General features: G+C 34.4%; 2 protein-coding genes across 2 annotated transcripts; one reads left to right on the forward strand and one right to left on the reverse strand.

Annotated features, from left to right (window-relative positions):
- Window positions 1-444: 444 nt before the first annotated feature.
- LOC146922115 (uncharacterized) lies at window positions 445-1803 on the forward strand. The gene has a single exon (XM_085711465.1). It carries the CDS (start codon window positions 445-447, stop codon window positions 1801-1803), a length of 1359 nt encoding a protein of 452 aa, XP_085567591.1.
- Window positions 1804-6780: 4977 nt separating this feature from the next.
- Window positions 6781-7149, reverse strand: LOC146922116 (uncharacterized). The gene has a single exon (XM_085711466.1). The coding sequence runs from the start codon at window positions 7147-7149 to the stop codon at window positions 6781-6783; it is 369 nt and encodes a 122-aa protein (XP_085567592.1).
- Between the last annotated feature and the right edge of the window lie 11448 nt (window positions 7150-18597).

Consider the following 18597-nt stretch of genomic DNA (forward strand, 5'->3'; position numbering starts at 1 on the left):
GTAATTTGGGAATCATAGGGGATTGTGATCTGTTGTAAGGGAGTGAGATGGGATCTCAGATCTAGGAGTTCCTAGGTTGAAGTCTAGTTGGGGTAGTTCCTAGGTCATAAGTGCAAACGTGGTTTCCTGAGAGCTTTTGAATATGGACTGCACTAGTGGATTTCCTTCCTGGCTTGGTAGCCTCCAGATGTAGGTGATGTTGCACCGAACTGGGTTAACAATTTCTCTGTGCCTCTTTTCTTTCCTGTCTATTATTTGCTTTTTTATGTTTGTGTCTGTTAGCTTAATATTCTAAACATCATATACAACATCTGCTTTTTTGTGTCCTGTGTTGGAACATCGTTTGGAACTTTGTAAGTCTAACATGCCAGAATAACAATTGGCATCAGAGCAGGCACCCTGCCTGTTATTGGGTGAGATCCAGAGGAGATCTATTCTGGCAATATGGAGAAAGAAGGAGGTTTTGTTAACAGACCGCCGTTACTAGATGGAACAAACTCTGACTACTGGAAGTCACGTATGAGTGCCTATCTCAAGTCTATTGACAGCAAGACTTGGAAGGTTGTGTTGAAAGGTTGGGAACATCCAGTTGTTCTTGACAAAGATGGGAATAAAACTACGGTTTTGAAGCCAGAAGATGAGTGGACACTGCCAGAAGATGAACTGTCTCTTGCTAACTCCAAGGCCTTAAATACCCTCTTCAATGGAGTGGACAAAAATATGTTCAGACTTATCAAAAAATGTGATGTTGCCAAAGATGCTTGGGACATCCTGAAGACCGCTCATGAAGGTACCTCCAAGGTAAAGAGCTCAAGGATTCAACTCCTGACGACCAAGTTTGAAAGTCTAAGAATGCAAGAGGATGAGACTATACAGGATTACTACATGAATGTCCTTGACATTGCCAATTCATTTGACTCTCTTGGAGAAAAACTGTCAGATGAAAAATTGGTAAGAAAAATTATCAGATCTCTGCCAAAGAGATTTGACATGAAGGTCACGGCCATTGAGGAAGCCCAAGACGTATCCAACATGCAGGTGGAAGAGCTCATAGGTTCTATTCAAAACTTTGAGCTTGTTGTTGATAACAAATTTGAGAAGAAAGGAAAAGGCATAGCCTTCACAGCAAACACAGCTGATAATGAAGGACTGGAAGAAGGCATGGAGGATGAAAATATGCCAGAGGACTTTGTAATGCTGGGGAGACAGTTTAACAAGATTCTCAGACAAGTAAGTAACAGATCCAGAGGTAATGGGCGAAACATCAGATGGAACACTGACATGCAACAAGGTAATCAAAGGTATGATAAAAATGAAGAGAAAAACAGTCGATACAAAGGTGTGCAATGTCATGAGTGTGAAGGTTATGGTCACATCAGAACTGAATGTGCAACTTTCCTCAAGAAGCAAAAGAAAGGGATGATTGTGTCCTGGTCTGATGATGAAGGAACAGATGGAGATGTTGATAGTGATGCTGTTAAACGTGTCAGTGCTATGACTGGGAGAGTGGAACCTGAATCTGAAAATGATGATTCTGATTATGAGAAAGTAACTGTGCCTCGTGGTTATCAAGACATACATGATCGCACTTCCAGGCGTGTGATGGAGCAGGAAGAAATCATTGACCATCTTCAGGAAGAAAGGATTGATCATCTGACTAAAATCTCTGATCTAAACAAAGAGGTAATATTACTAAATTCTCAACTTGATAATGTCCTCAAACAAGTTAGAATGATGACCACTGCGAGTAACCCTCTAGCTCACCACTGCGAGCAATGTTGTGCACCTCGCGAGCTTCCCTGATGAGCTCGCCATTGCGAGTAGTGTAGCTCGCCTCGCGAGCTAGTGCAGTACATACCTGCTGTTTCGCAAATTCTTGCAATTTTGACTGGTTTCTATGATGGGGTAGGTTCTGCTATATAAATGAAAGATGTTGTTGATTTAATTGTTGTTCCAGTGAGTGCTGTTTGATATGATGAATTCTTGTGAATGCTTGTTAATGAATTTAACATTTTAAAAAAAATGAAGTTGGTGCATTAGAGGTGTGTCGTTGCATAGTCAGAGATGGGGGCTTAATGCCTGACAGGTCCTTTATGACCTTAGAGATGGGGGCTTAATGCCCGACAGGTCCAAATATGACCTTAGAGAGATGGGGGGCTTAATGCCTTGGTGGTACCACATGCATGTTGAAGTTGTCTAAGTTGATGTTGTTTAAGATTAGGAGTCGTTGTTGCATCGTAGAGTCGTCATAACATGATATAAACGATGATTACTTGAGTTGTTGTTGCTGTTCTTGATGATAATAATCTTGATCTGACCTTAGTAGATGATGTTAACTGATGTTTATTTAATGTTAAACATGTGTATGTTGATTAGTTTTTACGAATTGTTATTTGCCATTAATGAATGTGAAATCTCACCCCTTCTGCTTGAAAATGTTGCTCTTCGTATGAGTAACTTGCAGGTAACCAAGAATAGTGCAGTTGTGAGTAATCTCCGCCGTGTCGTCTAGGATGCTCTGATACGTAACGAGATGGGGATTGTCTGATGCTTTGTTTTTCCTTGTTACGTATTTCTTTTTAATAATGTCGAAGTATTTTATGAAGACTATTTAAGATGTTAAGTTGTGGCCTTTTAGTGCCAAGAATTTTATGAGATGATGTAAACTAAATTCTGCTGCATTTGATTATTGGATTTTATAAAGACAGGTTGCTTTAATAAATGGTATTTTCTATTATGATGACTGTTGGAAATGTTGTATTGTTGAATGTGATGCTCCGTTTATGATGATAAACTCTGACAATTTTTACGAAATTTTTAAGTTGGGAAAACGGGGTGTTACAGCAGAGACACAAACAGAGTAGTGGAGGTAGTGGTTGTACATTTTGTACAGTTGTACTTTGTCAACGCTCTTCAAAGAACAAGCATCCAATGTCTTCAAATTCATTTGAATTAGTCGTTGCTTCACTCTTCTGATCTTCTATAATGCTAGACATGATTAAGTCCTTTGAACAACCTTTGAAGCTTTAAGTCTCTCATCTTCTGATGAACTTCAGCTTCTAGTTATATTGCTTTTGATGACATCATCACTTCAGGAGCACTTTTCTTCAGATGCTTCAAACTTCCTTCTAGTTGATTCCATTGCTCTCATTTGTTCTTCCATAACCTATATTTTAAATAGACACTAAAATTTTTGTCTATGGTCCTGCACACTTGAACAAATATTAGCATATCCAATTGAAATTTTTTTAATACCTTGTTATCATCAAAACTCTAAAGGGTAATGTCAAGCACATTTTGTTCCAACAACATTTTCTCTTTGGTTTCAACAAAAATGATATCATCCACATAAACTTAAACTATGATTATGTCAGGGTTATGCGTTAAGTCTATCATACCAAGCTCTAGGAGCTTGTTTAAGACCATAAAGTGCTTTAGTGAGTTTAAAAACATGATTTGGTTTTCCACATTTATGAAGCCAGAAAGTTAACTTACATAAACTTCCTCATTTAGAAAATCATTTAAAAATTCACTTTTCACATCCATTTGAAAAAGTTTAATGCCTTTATGTGCAGCATATGCAAGAAGAATTCTGATAGCCTCTAACCTTGCAACTGGTGCAAAATTCTCATCATAGACAATACCTTCTTGTTGGTTGTAGCCTTGAGCAACTAAGCTTGCTTTATTTCTGACAACCTTACCTTCTTTATTAAGCTTGATTCTAAAAACCCATCTTGTTCCAATGATGGTTTTGCCTTGATTATTTGGAACGAAGTTCCATACTTTGTTTCTTTCAAACTGAGAAAGTTCCTCCTTCATGGCCTCAATCCAGGAGTCATCACCAATGGCTTCATTGATTGACTTAGGTTCCAATTGAGAAATCATTGCCATGTTTTTATCTTGAAAGGACATTTTGGTGCTTACAGCATCAGTTGTGCTTCTAATGATTTGATCTACAGGATGAACTCCTACCATTCTCCAACTTCTAGGTGGACTTTGAAGAGTTTAATCCTGAACATTCTGATCATCTTCTTTCTCCATTGTACTTACAGTGTTTTGAATGGGAACATTATGAACTGTTGGCACTTGAGTGTCTTCACTTTCTTTTGGTTGAAAATGTTCATCATATTCATCAAATATGATATGCATACTAATTTCAGTTGTCTGGATTTTTAGATTGTACACACTCTATAACCTTTGGAAGTTGTAGAGTATCATAAAAAGATAGCTTTATCTAATTTAGGATCAAACTTACCCAAATTTTCTTTCTTGTTCATAATGAAGCAATAACAACGAAATATGTAAAAATAAGATATGCTAGGTTTGATGTTTTTCCAGAGTTCATATGGGGTTTTGTTAAGAAACTTTCTTATTGAAACTCTATTCAAAATGAAGCAAGATGTGTTAATGGCTTCCGCCCAAAAATAATATTCAACATTTGATTCATTTAGCATTGTTCTAGTCATTTCTTGTAAAGTTCTGTTTTTTCTTTCAACAACTCCTTTTTGTTGTGGAGTTCTTGCACAAGAAAAATTATGTTTAATACCATTTTCATCAAAGAATGTTTTGAAAGATGCATTTTCAAATTCACCTCCATGATCACTCCTTGCTGTGATGATATTAGAACCTTTTTGATTTTGAACTCTTTTACAAAAGTTTTGAAATGTTTCAAAAGATTCATCTTTGTGTTTTAAAAATAGAACCCATGTAAATCTGGAAAAGTCATCAACAACAACAAAACCATATCTTTTGCCATTTAGACTTGCAGTTTTAACTGGACCAAAAAGATCAATGTTAAGAAGATCTAGAGGTTTTTGAGTTGAAATAAACTTAATTGTTTTAAAACTACTTTTTACTTGTTTTCCTTTCACACAAGCTTCACAGATCTTGTCCTTTTCAAAGCTAATCTTAGGCAAACCTCTAACTAAATCAAATTGAGAAAGTTTAGCAATGGTTTTCATACTTATATGACCAGCTCTTCGGAGCCAAATCCATTTATCTTTTTCAAGAGACATAAAACATGATTCAACTGGCATATCATTTAGATCTAAAACATATAAGTTTTTTTTTTCCTAGATCCAGAGAAAAATAGTTTGTTAGAGGAGTTTTTTCTTATTTCACATATGTTAGGTTTAAAGACAACTTCAAATCCACTATCACATAATTGACCTATGCTAAGTAGATTGTGTTTCAAACCTTCTACATACGGAACATTTTCTATTTTAGCAGAGTTAAGTTTACCTATAGTACCTTTACCTCTGGTTTTAACTTTGTCATTGTTTCCAAATGTCACTAGTTCTCCATCCTTCTTTTCTTATAAAACAGTTCCTATCACCTGTCATGTGTCTAGAACAACCACAATCCAAGTACCATGGCTTTGTTCTTGCACCTTGAGGTAAAACCTACATCTGACAAGACAAAAATTTTAGGTACCCATGTAATGTTGGGTCCTTGAGGGTTAGTTCATCTAAGATATCTTTTCTTAATGTAACACTTTGTCTTGTAGGATCAGATTTGTTACAGTAGAAACATGTCTTCTTAGGCTTCTCAACCTTTTGTGAACTTTATGATCTATTGAGATGAGAACGTTCTGAACTAAGATTAAACTTATTTTTCTAAAGATAACATGTTGACTCACTATGTCCTAGCTTATCACAGTAAGAACATTTTGATATCATCTCGTCCTTTTGAGGTACAAAGCTTTCAATAATTTTGTTTGGATCCTTAAATCTTAAAGAAGATTTTTTAGCACTTTCACCTTGTGATCCCAAAAAGTTTTGAAAAGTTTCTGTGGACTTTATAAAACATGTACGATCATTTTTTAGATCTTCAACTTCCTTTTTCAAAAGAGTGTTTTCTTTTTGTACTTCAGAAGGTTTAGATGAAATGCTATTATGTTTTCTGTTCAACTCTTTTTGTTGTTCATACATTTTGAATTGAGAGTCTTACAAAATATGGTTTTTCTAGATTCCATACTTGTTTTGAAGTTTCTCTTTTTCTTCTTTTTGTTCAGTATGTTCCTTGATTAATGAATGACATATATTATCTAAGAAACTTGAATCATATAAGAGACTATCTATTTTACTTTCAAGATCTTCATATAAAGAATCTGTTTTATAGATAATTACCTCTTCTTCATCATATGACTGAGCCATAAAGCACATGTGGGTTTCTTCATCTTCTTGAGGTTATGTCTCTTACATGTCATCCCAAGTAATCATCATTGCCTTCTTCTTGAAGGGTGGTTTTCTTTGCACCTTCTTAATGTCAGGACAATCACTTTTCTAGTGTCCAGTTTTGTTGCATCCAAAACAAGTGACTTGACTTTTATCATCTTCAATTCTGGTGCTATTGTTGGTGTTTGGAAACTTCTTTCTGATTTGATTTCTTCTCATCAGCATTCTTTGTTTTCTTTTGGAGATTAGTGCAAGTTCATCTTCAACTTCTTCTTCATGAACTTCTTCTATCTCTTGTGGTTCTTGCACATCATCCTCAGTTACTGAGATGCTTTCAAGGCATGTGATTTTACCTTTTTCACTGGTTTTTCTCCTTGAAGTACAACTACACGAGCTCTCCGTGAACCAATGTGATCTTCTAGGTTTATAGATTTTAAATCTTTGTCTTGAATAATTGCAGTGACCATAGGTCTCCACATACTTGGAAGACATCTCAATATTTTTTTGATTCTCTCATGAGTGGAATATGCCTTTCCAAGAGATCTCATTTCATTTACTATTGTAGTAAATCTAGCATACATTTCATCAATGGTTTCATTCTCACTCATTTTAAAGACTTCAAACTTTCTGACTCCAATTTCAATTCTAGTTTCTCCCATACCTCTTTAACATTCTTACATTCATCAACTCTTTCACTTTCCTCCATGGTTAGTGCACATGATAGAAAGAGTCCAGATTTAAAGTTTAACAATACCCGAGCTTTGTCATCTGTTGACCATGCACTCTTTTCTTTGAAAACTCCTACTTTGGTTGTTTTAACAAAGTATCCATCTGTAATAACTCCCCACATATTTGTGTCTTGAGATATGAGAAAGAGTTCCATCTTGTCTTTCCAGAAGTAGTAGTTTGAAGCATCAAAAAGCTGTGGTCTATTTGATGATCCTCCTTCAGCTATGTACTTGACTTTAGACATACTTCTTGAATCTTTTCTCTAACATTTGTTTAAGTGTTCAAACCCTTAGAACCAGACTCTTATACCAAATGAAGTAAATAAAATAGTCCTAAGGAAGAGGGGTTTGTAATTGTGACCCTTTAAAAATTAACCTGTAACTTAAAATTAATTCTCAAGTTGTTTACTTGGAATTGTTAAGTTAGTGAAATGACTTCAGAAAGTTCTGAAGTACTTTTGTAGAAACTCTTAAAGAAAATAAATGTGTTTGTGTGTGAAGTGTATACTGAAATTAAAGAGTATAGGGAAGAGTGAAAGAACACACAAAGATTTATAGTGGTTCACCCAATGTGGGTTAGTCAACTACTCACAATCTTGTGAGAGTTTCCACTATAATGCTTGAGATGACCTGTCAAATCCTGCACCTTACAATATTTGTTCACCTGAACAATTACGACACCTGTATTCTGTAACGCCCTATTTCTATTAAAGCGATAAAACACGCGAATATAATAAATATTCAATAAATAGACGCTACGCCTCATCAAAACAACAACATGCATGCATATATAAAATCTCATCAGTCGCAGCGGATACAAATCATACATCTCTAAATCAATACATATGCCATGGTCAAATAACATCATCATAGAATTCTCGAAATCTCAACAATGAGTACACCTTAAAATAAAATAATCTAACGGAATAACAATAGGACACCGACACATCCTAATCAGAGCCCTAAACTACGACGCCGAAATGATTACGGAGGCTAGCTCCCGCTATCCAAGCACTCACCGCAAGCGGGCTACTCCTGCACAACGTCTACCCATCCATACAGACAAGTAGGCGGTCAAAACTACTGGAGGTTAGCATGACATCAATCATAACCAATATAATTAACTTGACATAAATAAACAATTCAATTCTCCTCTAATCATCATGAACATTTAAGCTCCATATACATATTCATATAACAACCTCAATCATTGCAAGTATGAATTCACAAGCACACTCATCATCAACATTTATCATTCAATTCATCAATCAAGACTCATGCAATACGATATTCACCTCAAGATCGTCACCTTCGATGCAACAAAAAGATCGTAATCACCTCAATTGGATATAAAATTCGCCACCATCAGTCATGAATGCATGAACATATGACTCAACTACAAATGCATATGTTCACACAAACAAATCACCTCACCATCACCAACATTTAGTATACATGCATCGACAACAATTCATCACCACTTAACATATATACAATCACCAACAACATCCATATTTCAACCAACAAATAGTTATCACATATATACATCATCAATCATCTCCACATAAATTATATCAACCATCCATAAAGGATTCATAAAGCAATCGACTCTTAAAACATTTTCAACAAAATTCGTCTTTCAAAATCACAACATTAGAAATAATTGAGCTTTTAAGCCAAAACCAAGTAAACAAGTTCCAATGCCTCAACTAAGTATACCTCTAGGCCACCTATGAGTGCAGTAGAGGATACCTTGGCGTTTCACCGGCCAAATACGACGAATTCATGAAAATCACAAAGTTCATATCTCTTTGTCACTTTTCACAAAAATTCTCATTTTCAAAGCAAAACAAGTTAAGACTTGATGAAACCAATCTCAACCATTTTTAGAAATCATATAAACATTATACAACTTTAATCCTACTTTAATTTCCGGAGAAAAACGAGTTTTCGGAAAAATCGACGTTTGGACCATTTTTCAAAAGTTTAACGAATTTCACAAATTCAAGTCCAATTTGATTCAAATGAAGTTCCAGTAGGATTAAGTGCATAAACAGAGGTTAAACAAGTTAACAGAAACATTTTAGAAAGCTCGGATTGGTCCCCAAGTGCACAAAACGAAAAATCAAAAGTTACTGAACAGGGTGCTGCTCGCTTAAGCGTGGTCTGCACGCTTAAGCGTCCAAGTTCCAGTAGCTTATGGACTTAGCACGCTTGGAGCAAGCTTAAGCGTCCTAACCCCAAAAGCTGCACGCTTAGAGCACGCTGCAGCACGCTTAAGCGTGTTGTCTCAGTTTCTGTCAAAAATTGTTACGGGTTCCAACCCTTTTTGTAACACCCCGTTTTCCCAACATAAAAATTTCATAATAAAATCAGAGTAATTCATCGTAAACGGAATGTCACATTTTATAAAAATAATAAATGGATTAAATAATAATTTATCCTTCAAAAATTCAATCAACAAAGTACTTAATATCTTGCAGCGGAATTATTCGACATCTAAAAATAGTCTTTGGCACATAAGGCCTCATCATAAAAGTCTCATAAATAGTCTAAAACATCATAATCAGTTCAATCTAACAACTTCATTAAAAATATCATAAAACAATACGTAAGGAATAGAAAACATGTCAAAACTCCCATCCCGTTACGTATCAGAGCACCTAAGGACACACTTGTGAGGAGTCTACTCACGACCACACCTAATCTTGATTACCTGAAAGTTACCCATACGAAGAACAACATTTTCAAGCAGAAGGGGTGAGATTTCTCAAACAATAATATTAAGTATATAAATCATAAATTACATTTAACAACTCAAATTTCATATAATTCAACAATTATTTTCAAATACATATTTATCATCAATTCATCTTAACAAATATATCATCATACATCAGTCATAATCATCGTCACATAACATCATAATCATATTACATCTTTAGTCACTTCGTTAAAACATCACAATTTAACATCCTGACTCGACAATGCATCTAAACTCGACTATGCAACTCTTAACATCTTAAACCATCTCGAATCATCATGAAATGCAAATGCATGTGGTACCAATCTAGGGCATAAGCCCTCGTCGCTTATGAGTATAAATATACTCCTAGGGCATAAGCCCTCGTCGCTATTGAGCAAAAGCTCATAGGGCATGAGCCCTCGTCTCTGGTTGAGCAAAATCTCTAGGGCATGAGCCCTCATCTTGAAATGAGTATGCATGGACTCAACATCTTACGTCTTAGAAACTTCATGAACATCTTATAACTCCTTGACTTAGACCGACATTTATATCTTAATAAAGATCAATAGTAACATATGCAGAACTTATAAAGTCATATCATATCAGCATCATAACATAACAGTATCAAATGATAACAATAGCATCTTAAGCATCACATCAACATAAGCATCATAAATAACACATATAGTGCATAAATAACAATATCACATCATTAAATAATCTTAGCCATCTCAACTTAGGCTTCTGGACAGCTTCTAATATTCTAAACAACCTTCATTCCCTAATCCAAGTTCATCTCAAGACTACACGTGCGAAAAGGATCGCAAAAACCTAACAAGGTTGTCTGTTATTGAGTTGCTCGCGAGGCGAGCTCATTTACTCGCTGTTGCGAGTTCACAAATTGGACTACTTGCTGTTGCGAGCTCAGGTGCTCGCGAGGTGAGCTAGATTCTGGTAGCTCTCGGGTTCTTGACATTTTACACCCAAAAATCCCATTTTTAACTTCCTCATGCCCAGATTAAATCCAAAAACTTGCCTAATCATTCTTATAACTATTAAGTCACTCTAAACCATATAAAACTTGACCCAAAACATCAATTTATGAAATCAGATTTTCTACTGGGTTGATCGTGGTTGCGAGCTCTTTTACTCGCGAGGCGAGCGATGAAGTTCATAGCTCGCGAGGCGAGTTACGTTACTCGCCGTTGCGAGCGATGAATGTCAGCTCGGACAGAATTCAGTTTTTTACAAATTTTCCTCTAATCACATGGTTCTAACCTCAAAACAACTTCTAAACATCACCTTATGGATTATCTAAGGTCTGTACATGATTCTTACATGAATTCATTGGTTTTCCATCATATAATCATCAATCCTCACTCAAAACCTAATTTCTCATAATCTCACAAACTCATCCTAAAGCATGTTAGATGCAACGTAATGATTTACAAACTTAATATTAGTGAAAGATAGTCTCACCCTTACCTTATAATAGATGAAATCGGCAGCCTCCAGGGTTCTCTCCTCTTCTCTTGATTTTTCTTCCTTTTCCACCAAAACTGATAGTACATTATGTCTTTCTCTAAACCTAACTTCTCTATTTATAACACCTTCTTCTATTCTTTCTATTTCCTCTTAACGACTAAACTCTCTAAATTTATAAAACAGCCCCACATCTCAATAATTATTTTATTTTCAAATCTTATTTTATTAAATAATAAAATAAGTCACATCACCTCATAATATCTCTAAAAATGATATAACTCACATAAATCATATAATCCACTTAATTCACACAAAAATCATATGAATCACGTAAATCTCATAAATCACATAAACCACATATAAATATATGCTAAAACTCATTAAAATAATTAAATAATCAAGGAGGGCGTTACAAATCTCCCCAACATTAAGAATTTTCGTCCTAGAAAATATACCTCACGCAAACAACTCTGGATAAGACTCCAGCATCTTACTCTCAAGCTCCCACGTCAAGCTTTCACCAGTTGCTCCGTCCCAAACGACTTTAAAAAATGGTATCTCCTTGCCTCTTAACTTCTTCACTTCGCGACCTTCAATCCTCACTGGTAAGGTCTCAACCGTAAGGTTATCTCTAACTTGTACATCATCTCTTTGGATCACATGAGATGGGTCCGGGACATACTTTCGAAGTTGTGACACATGAAACACATCATGCAAATTAGAAAGATGTGGTGGTAAACTCCCTCGATAAGCCACTGTTCCAACTCTTTCTGATATCTGATACAGTCCAATAAATCTCGGAGCCAACTTCTTTGACTTCAATGCACGACTCACACCGGTCATGGGAGTAACTCTTAAGAACACATGATCTCCCTCTTGAAACTCAAGGTCTTTTCTACGCTTATTGTGATAACTCTTTTGTCGACTCTGCGACACTTTCATCTTTTCTTGGATCATCTTTACCTTCTCAGTAGTTTGTTGGACAATTTCTGGTCCTAAAACCACATTCTCACCTGACTCAAACCAACACAACGGAGTTCTACACCTCCGACCATACAAAGCCTCGAATGGTGCCATTCTAATACTAGAATGGTAACTGTTATTGTACGTGAACTCTATCAACGGTAGATGGCTATCCCAAGTTCCACCTTGCTGAAGAACACAAACTCTCAACAAGTCTTCCAACTACTGAATCGTTCTTTCCGACTGACCATCTGTTTGTGGATGATACGCCGAACTCAACCTCAATTTAGAACCTAAAGCCTCTTGCAAACTCTTCCAAAATCTAGAAGTAAACCTTGGATCTCTATCTGACACAATGCTCGAAGGAACACAATGCAACTTCACTATTTCTCGAATATAAATCTCAGCCAACTGTGCTACAGGAAAACTAATATTAATCGGAATAAAATGAGCCGACTTCGTCAATCTATCAACAATCACCCAAATGACATCATTCCCTTTAGGAGTATTCGGTAAACTCGTCACAAAATCCATGGATATGCTATCCCATTTCCGCTCTAGCACATCTAAAGGTGTCATCAATCCAACAGATTTTTGATGCTCAACTTTCGACTTCTGACAAATCAAACATGAATACACAAACTGTGCCACATCACATTTCAGTCCAGACCGCCAAAACAACTTCTTCAAATCATGATACATCTTTGTAGCTCCCGGATGAATACTCAAGATACTTCTATGACTCTCTTCAAGAATCATCTTATTCATCTCATCGTTGTCTAGAATACAAATCCTACCTCGAAATCTCAACACGCCTTGATCATCGACCTTAAAGTCACGATCTTCAGTCTGATTATCAGCAACCAACAAGTCCACAAACTTAACATCAACTTTCTGCGCTTTGATGAGTCATTAATTAGTTGATTTTATTGCATTATTTAGTTTAGTTTTATTAAAGATTTGATTTGATTTTAAGGAAATTCTACGGTGCAGTCACCCAAATGACTTTTCCAATAAAGTCAAATCTTTTAAATCAGTTTGTTCAAAAACCGGCTTTAAAAGTCTAAGTAAATAATGGAATTTATTAAAGGACCAACAGGGAAGTGTATTTTACAACCCTTTATATTATGTCCAAATTATCAAGATATTACACTAGTAAAAGCACAAATTAGATGGTGTGATAAAACGGCTGAATATTTTTTAGATAAATATTTATATGAAAGCCATGAAAATGAAGATCATTTTTTATATAATGAATATAAAGGATTAGCTCAAGATTTAAAGGATAAACTTAAAGAATTAGCTAGATGAGTGAAGAAAACAATACACTCACAACCAGAGTCAAGGCTTTGCTTGACGAAACCAAGAAATTAAATGAGAGATTTGAAAGACAAATTTCTTTTCTTGAAACCTTACCTCAAATCTTTAAACAAAATAGTTTATTCACAAAAGATTATGAGCAAGGATTAGAAAGACCCTATGAAACTTGGGTAAATATGGAAAGAGATTTTCCATGTTATAACAAAAATGAGAATCATAAATATCCTCATATATATCATTCTTTTAACCCTCAATTAAACAATATAACTGACATGATTAATTATCTGATAAAAAATTGTTGTAAACAACATCTTTCTCTTCAAGAAGGGGGGAAGAATAAGGAAAAGATTGAAGAAATTGAAAAAACTCTATTTTTTAACTATAAGAAATGAGTATAGAAGAAAATATAGAGTATCAACTCGAAAAATTAGATCAACTTATGGCTACTTTAGACATAAGTGAAAAGATTCCATTAAGGAAGAACCTGAACCTAAAGATCTAGAAGATTTTGTCTACGACTTTAGTTCTGATGATGAATCAAAAGACGATGGAAATTTCGTTAAAATAGAACAATTAGAAATGGGCGAAAGCTCAGGAACAAAAAGAGGACCCTCTTATAATTGGAATACAGAATTCCATAGAGAATTTTCTCAAGCTAAATTCCAAAGAATTCCTATGAATTATATTCCCAAACATAGTGTAAATGATGGAAGTGGAATTCTAAATATTGATTGTGTTGACAATCTTGTCCAAGCCATAAAAAACTGGTATAATAAAAATACTATCCAAATACAGTTAGATAGTGATTTAAAAGGTCTAAAACCAAATCAGATTTTTAATTATCTTTTGTGTAGAACAGAAGGTAATGCATATAAATTTCTGGCTGAAAAACCTGAAGAAGAACAAACTGCAGAAAACAGTATGGATATGATAAATAAAGTCTTTGAATGGCTTTTAAATGAATTCAAACGATGGCAAGATACGATAGATTCAAATATCGCCTTTAACACTGAAAAATTATGGAGAATAATGAATTTATCCATATGTAATCCTTGTTACATAGAAAATTATATTTGTGAATTTTCACAATTATATTATGATTTAAATAAAGACACTAGAGAAAGCCAAAGGGTTGTCGAATTATTCTACCAAAAATTACCTATGGCAATGTCCCAAATAATTCAAACCGAATTTAATAATGCAGTATCCTCAGGAAAGGTTAAAAATACTTTAGGAGCTAGAATTTCTATCCTTAGAAATTGGATGCAAGAACAGTGCCTAAAGAAACAATCAAAACGAGATGCACAAATAGGATTATGCTGTGATAGAATCCAAGGAAAAATTGGAGCATATGGTTGTGACAAAAATAGGAGAAAAATAAAATATCCTAGAAGAAAGAAATTTAAAAGATTTTCCTATGATAAAAAGAAACATAGGAAGAAAAGATTCTATAGAAGAAAAAGGGAATACCCTAGAAAAAATAAAACTTGTCCTAAAGGTAACAAATCATGCACATGTTGGCTATGCCATGAAACAGGACATTATGCTAATGAATGTCCAAAGAAAGTTTCTAAAGAAAAGAAACAAGTTTTAAACATGATCTATAGAATAGGTTATGAACCAGTAGAATCAGATTCAGATTCTGATTGGGAGCAACAAAGTTTCTATGAACTTTGTACAGATTCCGAAGATGAGCAAAACCAAGATTTTGAGTAAAGGAAACCCTAGTGCTACCTTTATCAAAGTAAAATTTCGCAAGAAGGAAATTTTAGCCTATTTAGATACAGGCGCAACGTTATGTTTTGGAAAACGAAATATATCAAGAAATTGGGAAGAGCTACAAAAACCCAAAGAAATAATTGTTAAAGATAAGTCAAAACATCAAATATGGTTTGTTTTGAGAAACATCTCAATTACTATAGAAGGTCATGAATTCTTCATACCAACAATTTATCTCCATGATTCAGGATTAGATCTAATCATTGGAAATAACTTTTTAAAGTTATATGCACCATTTGTGCAAAATGTAAAAACTATTTCTTTACTTTGGAAAAATTTAGCAAACCCCAAAGAAAAGACAAAAGTTATAACTACAAAAATTATAACTAGAAATGAGATTATTCAATTAATTTCTGAAAATCTTATAAACCTAAAGAGTATTTGGGAGGAAGGAAAGTTCTTTTTAAATCTTGAAGAAATAGAACAAAAACTTGATACTGTATGTTCAGAAGATCCTTTGGATAATCTAAAAAATACAAATCATGAACTTGTTACCATTAAATTACGAGATCCCAATAAGGAGATTAATGTAAGATATAAAATGCCTTATTCAGTACAAGATAAATTAGAATTTCAAAAAGATATAAAAGAACTTCAAGAAAAGAAGTTAATTACTCCATCTGCAAGTCCACATTCAGCACCCGCTTTTTATGTGACAAATCACAATGAAATAAAAAGAGGAAAATCTAGAATGGTGATAAATTATAAGAAACTCAATGATGCTACAATCGGAGATTCTTATAAATTACCACGAAAGGATTATATTTTGCAAAAAATAAAAGGATGTGATTGGTTTTCATCTTTTGATGCAAAATCAGGATACTATCAAATCAGACTTTCAGAAGGAACTAAGCCTTTAACAGCTTTTTCATGTCCACAAGGTCATTACCAATGGAATGTCCTTCCATTTGGACTAAAACAAGCACCATCTATATACCAAAGATTTATGGATAATGCTCTTAGAGGATTAGAACATATATGTTTGGCATATATTGATGACATTTTAGTTTTTACAAAAGGAACTAAAGAACAACATCTTAAAGATGTAGAAATTGTTTTAAATAGAATTTCAGAAAAGGGAATTGTTATTTCAAAAAAGAAATCACAATTAGCAAAAAAAAGAAATCGAGTATTTAGGCCTTATTTTTAAAGAAAATGGCACTCTCGATTTATCTCCACATGTTCAGGAAAAGATTCAAGCTTTCCCTGATGAATTGAAAGATCGAAAACAAATTCAAAGATTTTTAGGATGTTTGAATTATATTGCCAATGAAGGATTTTTCAAAAATTTGGCAACTAAAAGAAAGATTTTACAGAAAAAGATATCTGAAAAGGTTCCATGGTCATGGACTGAACAAGATACTCTAACTGTAAAAACTATTAAAAGAAAAATTAAAGTTTTACCCAGCCTATACAATCCAACAGAAAATGATTTTTTAATTGTTGAGATTGATGCTGATAAAACAACCTGGGCAGGTTGTATGAGAGCTCTACCTAATGGTAAAGCGATATTGAATCTTGATGATTCGGGAAACTATGTTGATGATGTAACCCATCAACAAGGAATGAAAGATACTGGAGCAACCCAGTACGCTAAGTCTAGTAGCTCGAAAGAGAAATTGGACAAACTATCTGATTCATCAGAAAAATTAGTATCAAAAGATACTAAGATTGATTATTCTTATGAAAATATTAAAAATAAGATAAAAGATGAAGATCTTTTACTTTGTAAATATGTTTCAGGATCATTTACAGATACCGAAACAAGATATCCAATTCATGAATTAGAAACATTAAGTTGTGTTAAAGTTTTAACAAAATGGCAAATGGAATTAATTCCAACCAGATTTTTATTAAGAACAGATTCCAAATATGTAACCGGATTTTGGAAATATGACCTTCGTGTTAATTATAAATATGGAAGACTTGTAAGATGGCAGATGAAACTCCAGCCGTTTCACCCATATATTGAATATATAAAATCTGAAAAGAATTGCTTTGCAGATGCATTGACAAGAGAATGGAAGCAGCTATAAAAACACTACAGAATTCTCTCAGACAAAAACAGGAGCAAATTGCCTCTGCAAAAAATCGTTTTGAAACTCTTCTTTCTGAAGAGGGGGAGATGATATTAACAATTCAAAACCTTGAAAAACTTTGTAAAAAAGAAACATCAACAGTTTCAGAATCTAAAAATAGTGAAAACTGGGATCTGCTAGGTCAAGATTCTGGAAAATTCAACTACTATGTAAAATACTCAGCTCCAAAAGAGTCAAACACCCCAATTGAGTCAATAGAACCAAGAGGATGGAAATCTTCAACAACCCCAACAACTGTCCTTGCAGATTTACCAAAAACATCTTGGGCTGATAAAGTTGAAGAAGATGAAAGAAAAAATGGAAAAGAAACAGAATCCATTGATCAACAAACCAACCAAAAAATTGACAGTCAACTTGGAGGCAAAAAGAAAGCTTATGTGATTTTTGATGGACCTATGAAAGGTATCTACCAAAACTGGGAAACCACAAAGTTACATACAAATGGCAAAAATGTCAGATACAAAGGTTATGAGACCCTTGAAGAAGCAAAAACAGCCTACAACGCTGTTTACAAAGAAGTTGCAACAGCAAACAATATAGTCCAGCCATCAAAAATGGAGACTAAGAAGAAAATATCTGTAGATAGAATTATCTATGGAGAAAGCAAATTTGTTAAAGAAGTCACCATTGGAGACTACTACAAAAACTGGAGATGGTTAACCAACTACTCAGAAGAATTAAAAACAGAATGTTTTTATCCCAGCAACAACGGGATAGAAGTAAAAGCTGTAACAGTCCGAGGCGTAAGCAAAGAATTAGTCAGATCATTCTATGATTGTGGAATGATTAAAACAATGTATCTTCAAGAAGATGCAGGAAGAAAAATTCATGAACTAGAACTTCTTCCAAAAGATATAGGCGAAATCGCTTATAAATTCAACAATAGCTTCGCAAAAGGTAAAGAGTTCTTTTTATCTTTTACTTCAACTTATCCATGGTTTGAAGACGATGAAGTTATTAAAGCCAGACACTTAATCAAGATTGGCATTTCAAATCATTCATATCCAACAAATGATGGAAGAGATGTAGATCCAAGACCAGAATGTTTTCTGCATCAAATGGAAAAATTCTATGATACTCTCGTTAGATTTGGATCAAAATTACCTAACTTCAGGGTAATCACTGCAAAAGAAAGTTTTCTAGTCTACAGCGACTCAAGAAAACAAGCAAGAGAAGAACACCTTCAGCAAATTCTAAAGTTCGAAGAAAACTTTAGTGGGCTTGAAACAGACTTGGGCCGTCTACCCGACCCAATCCAACAGGAGTGCTGCCGACACTTTCAAAAATACAAAGGACGCCAA

Source organism: Medicago sativa, chromosome 5 (genome assembly GCF_051527215.1).
Source record: "Medicago sativa cultivar Bolivia chromosome 5, Bolivia_mono, whole genome shotgun sequence".
Classification (NCBI taxonomy): domain Eukaryota; kingdom Viridiplantae; phylum Streptophyta; class Magnoliopsida; order Fabales; family Fabaceae; genus Medicago; species Medicago sativa.

Bases quoted from the DNA above. Each gene is read 5' to 3' on its own strand.
- LOC146922115 (XM_085711465.1), top strand. From the start codon at position 445: ATGGAGAAAGAAGGAGGTTTTGTTAACAGACCGCCGTTACTAGATGGA.
- LOC146922116 (XM_085711466.1), bottom strand. From the start codon at position 7,149: ATGTCTAAAGTCAAGTACATAGCTGAAGGAGGATCATCAAATAGACCA.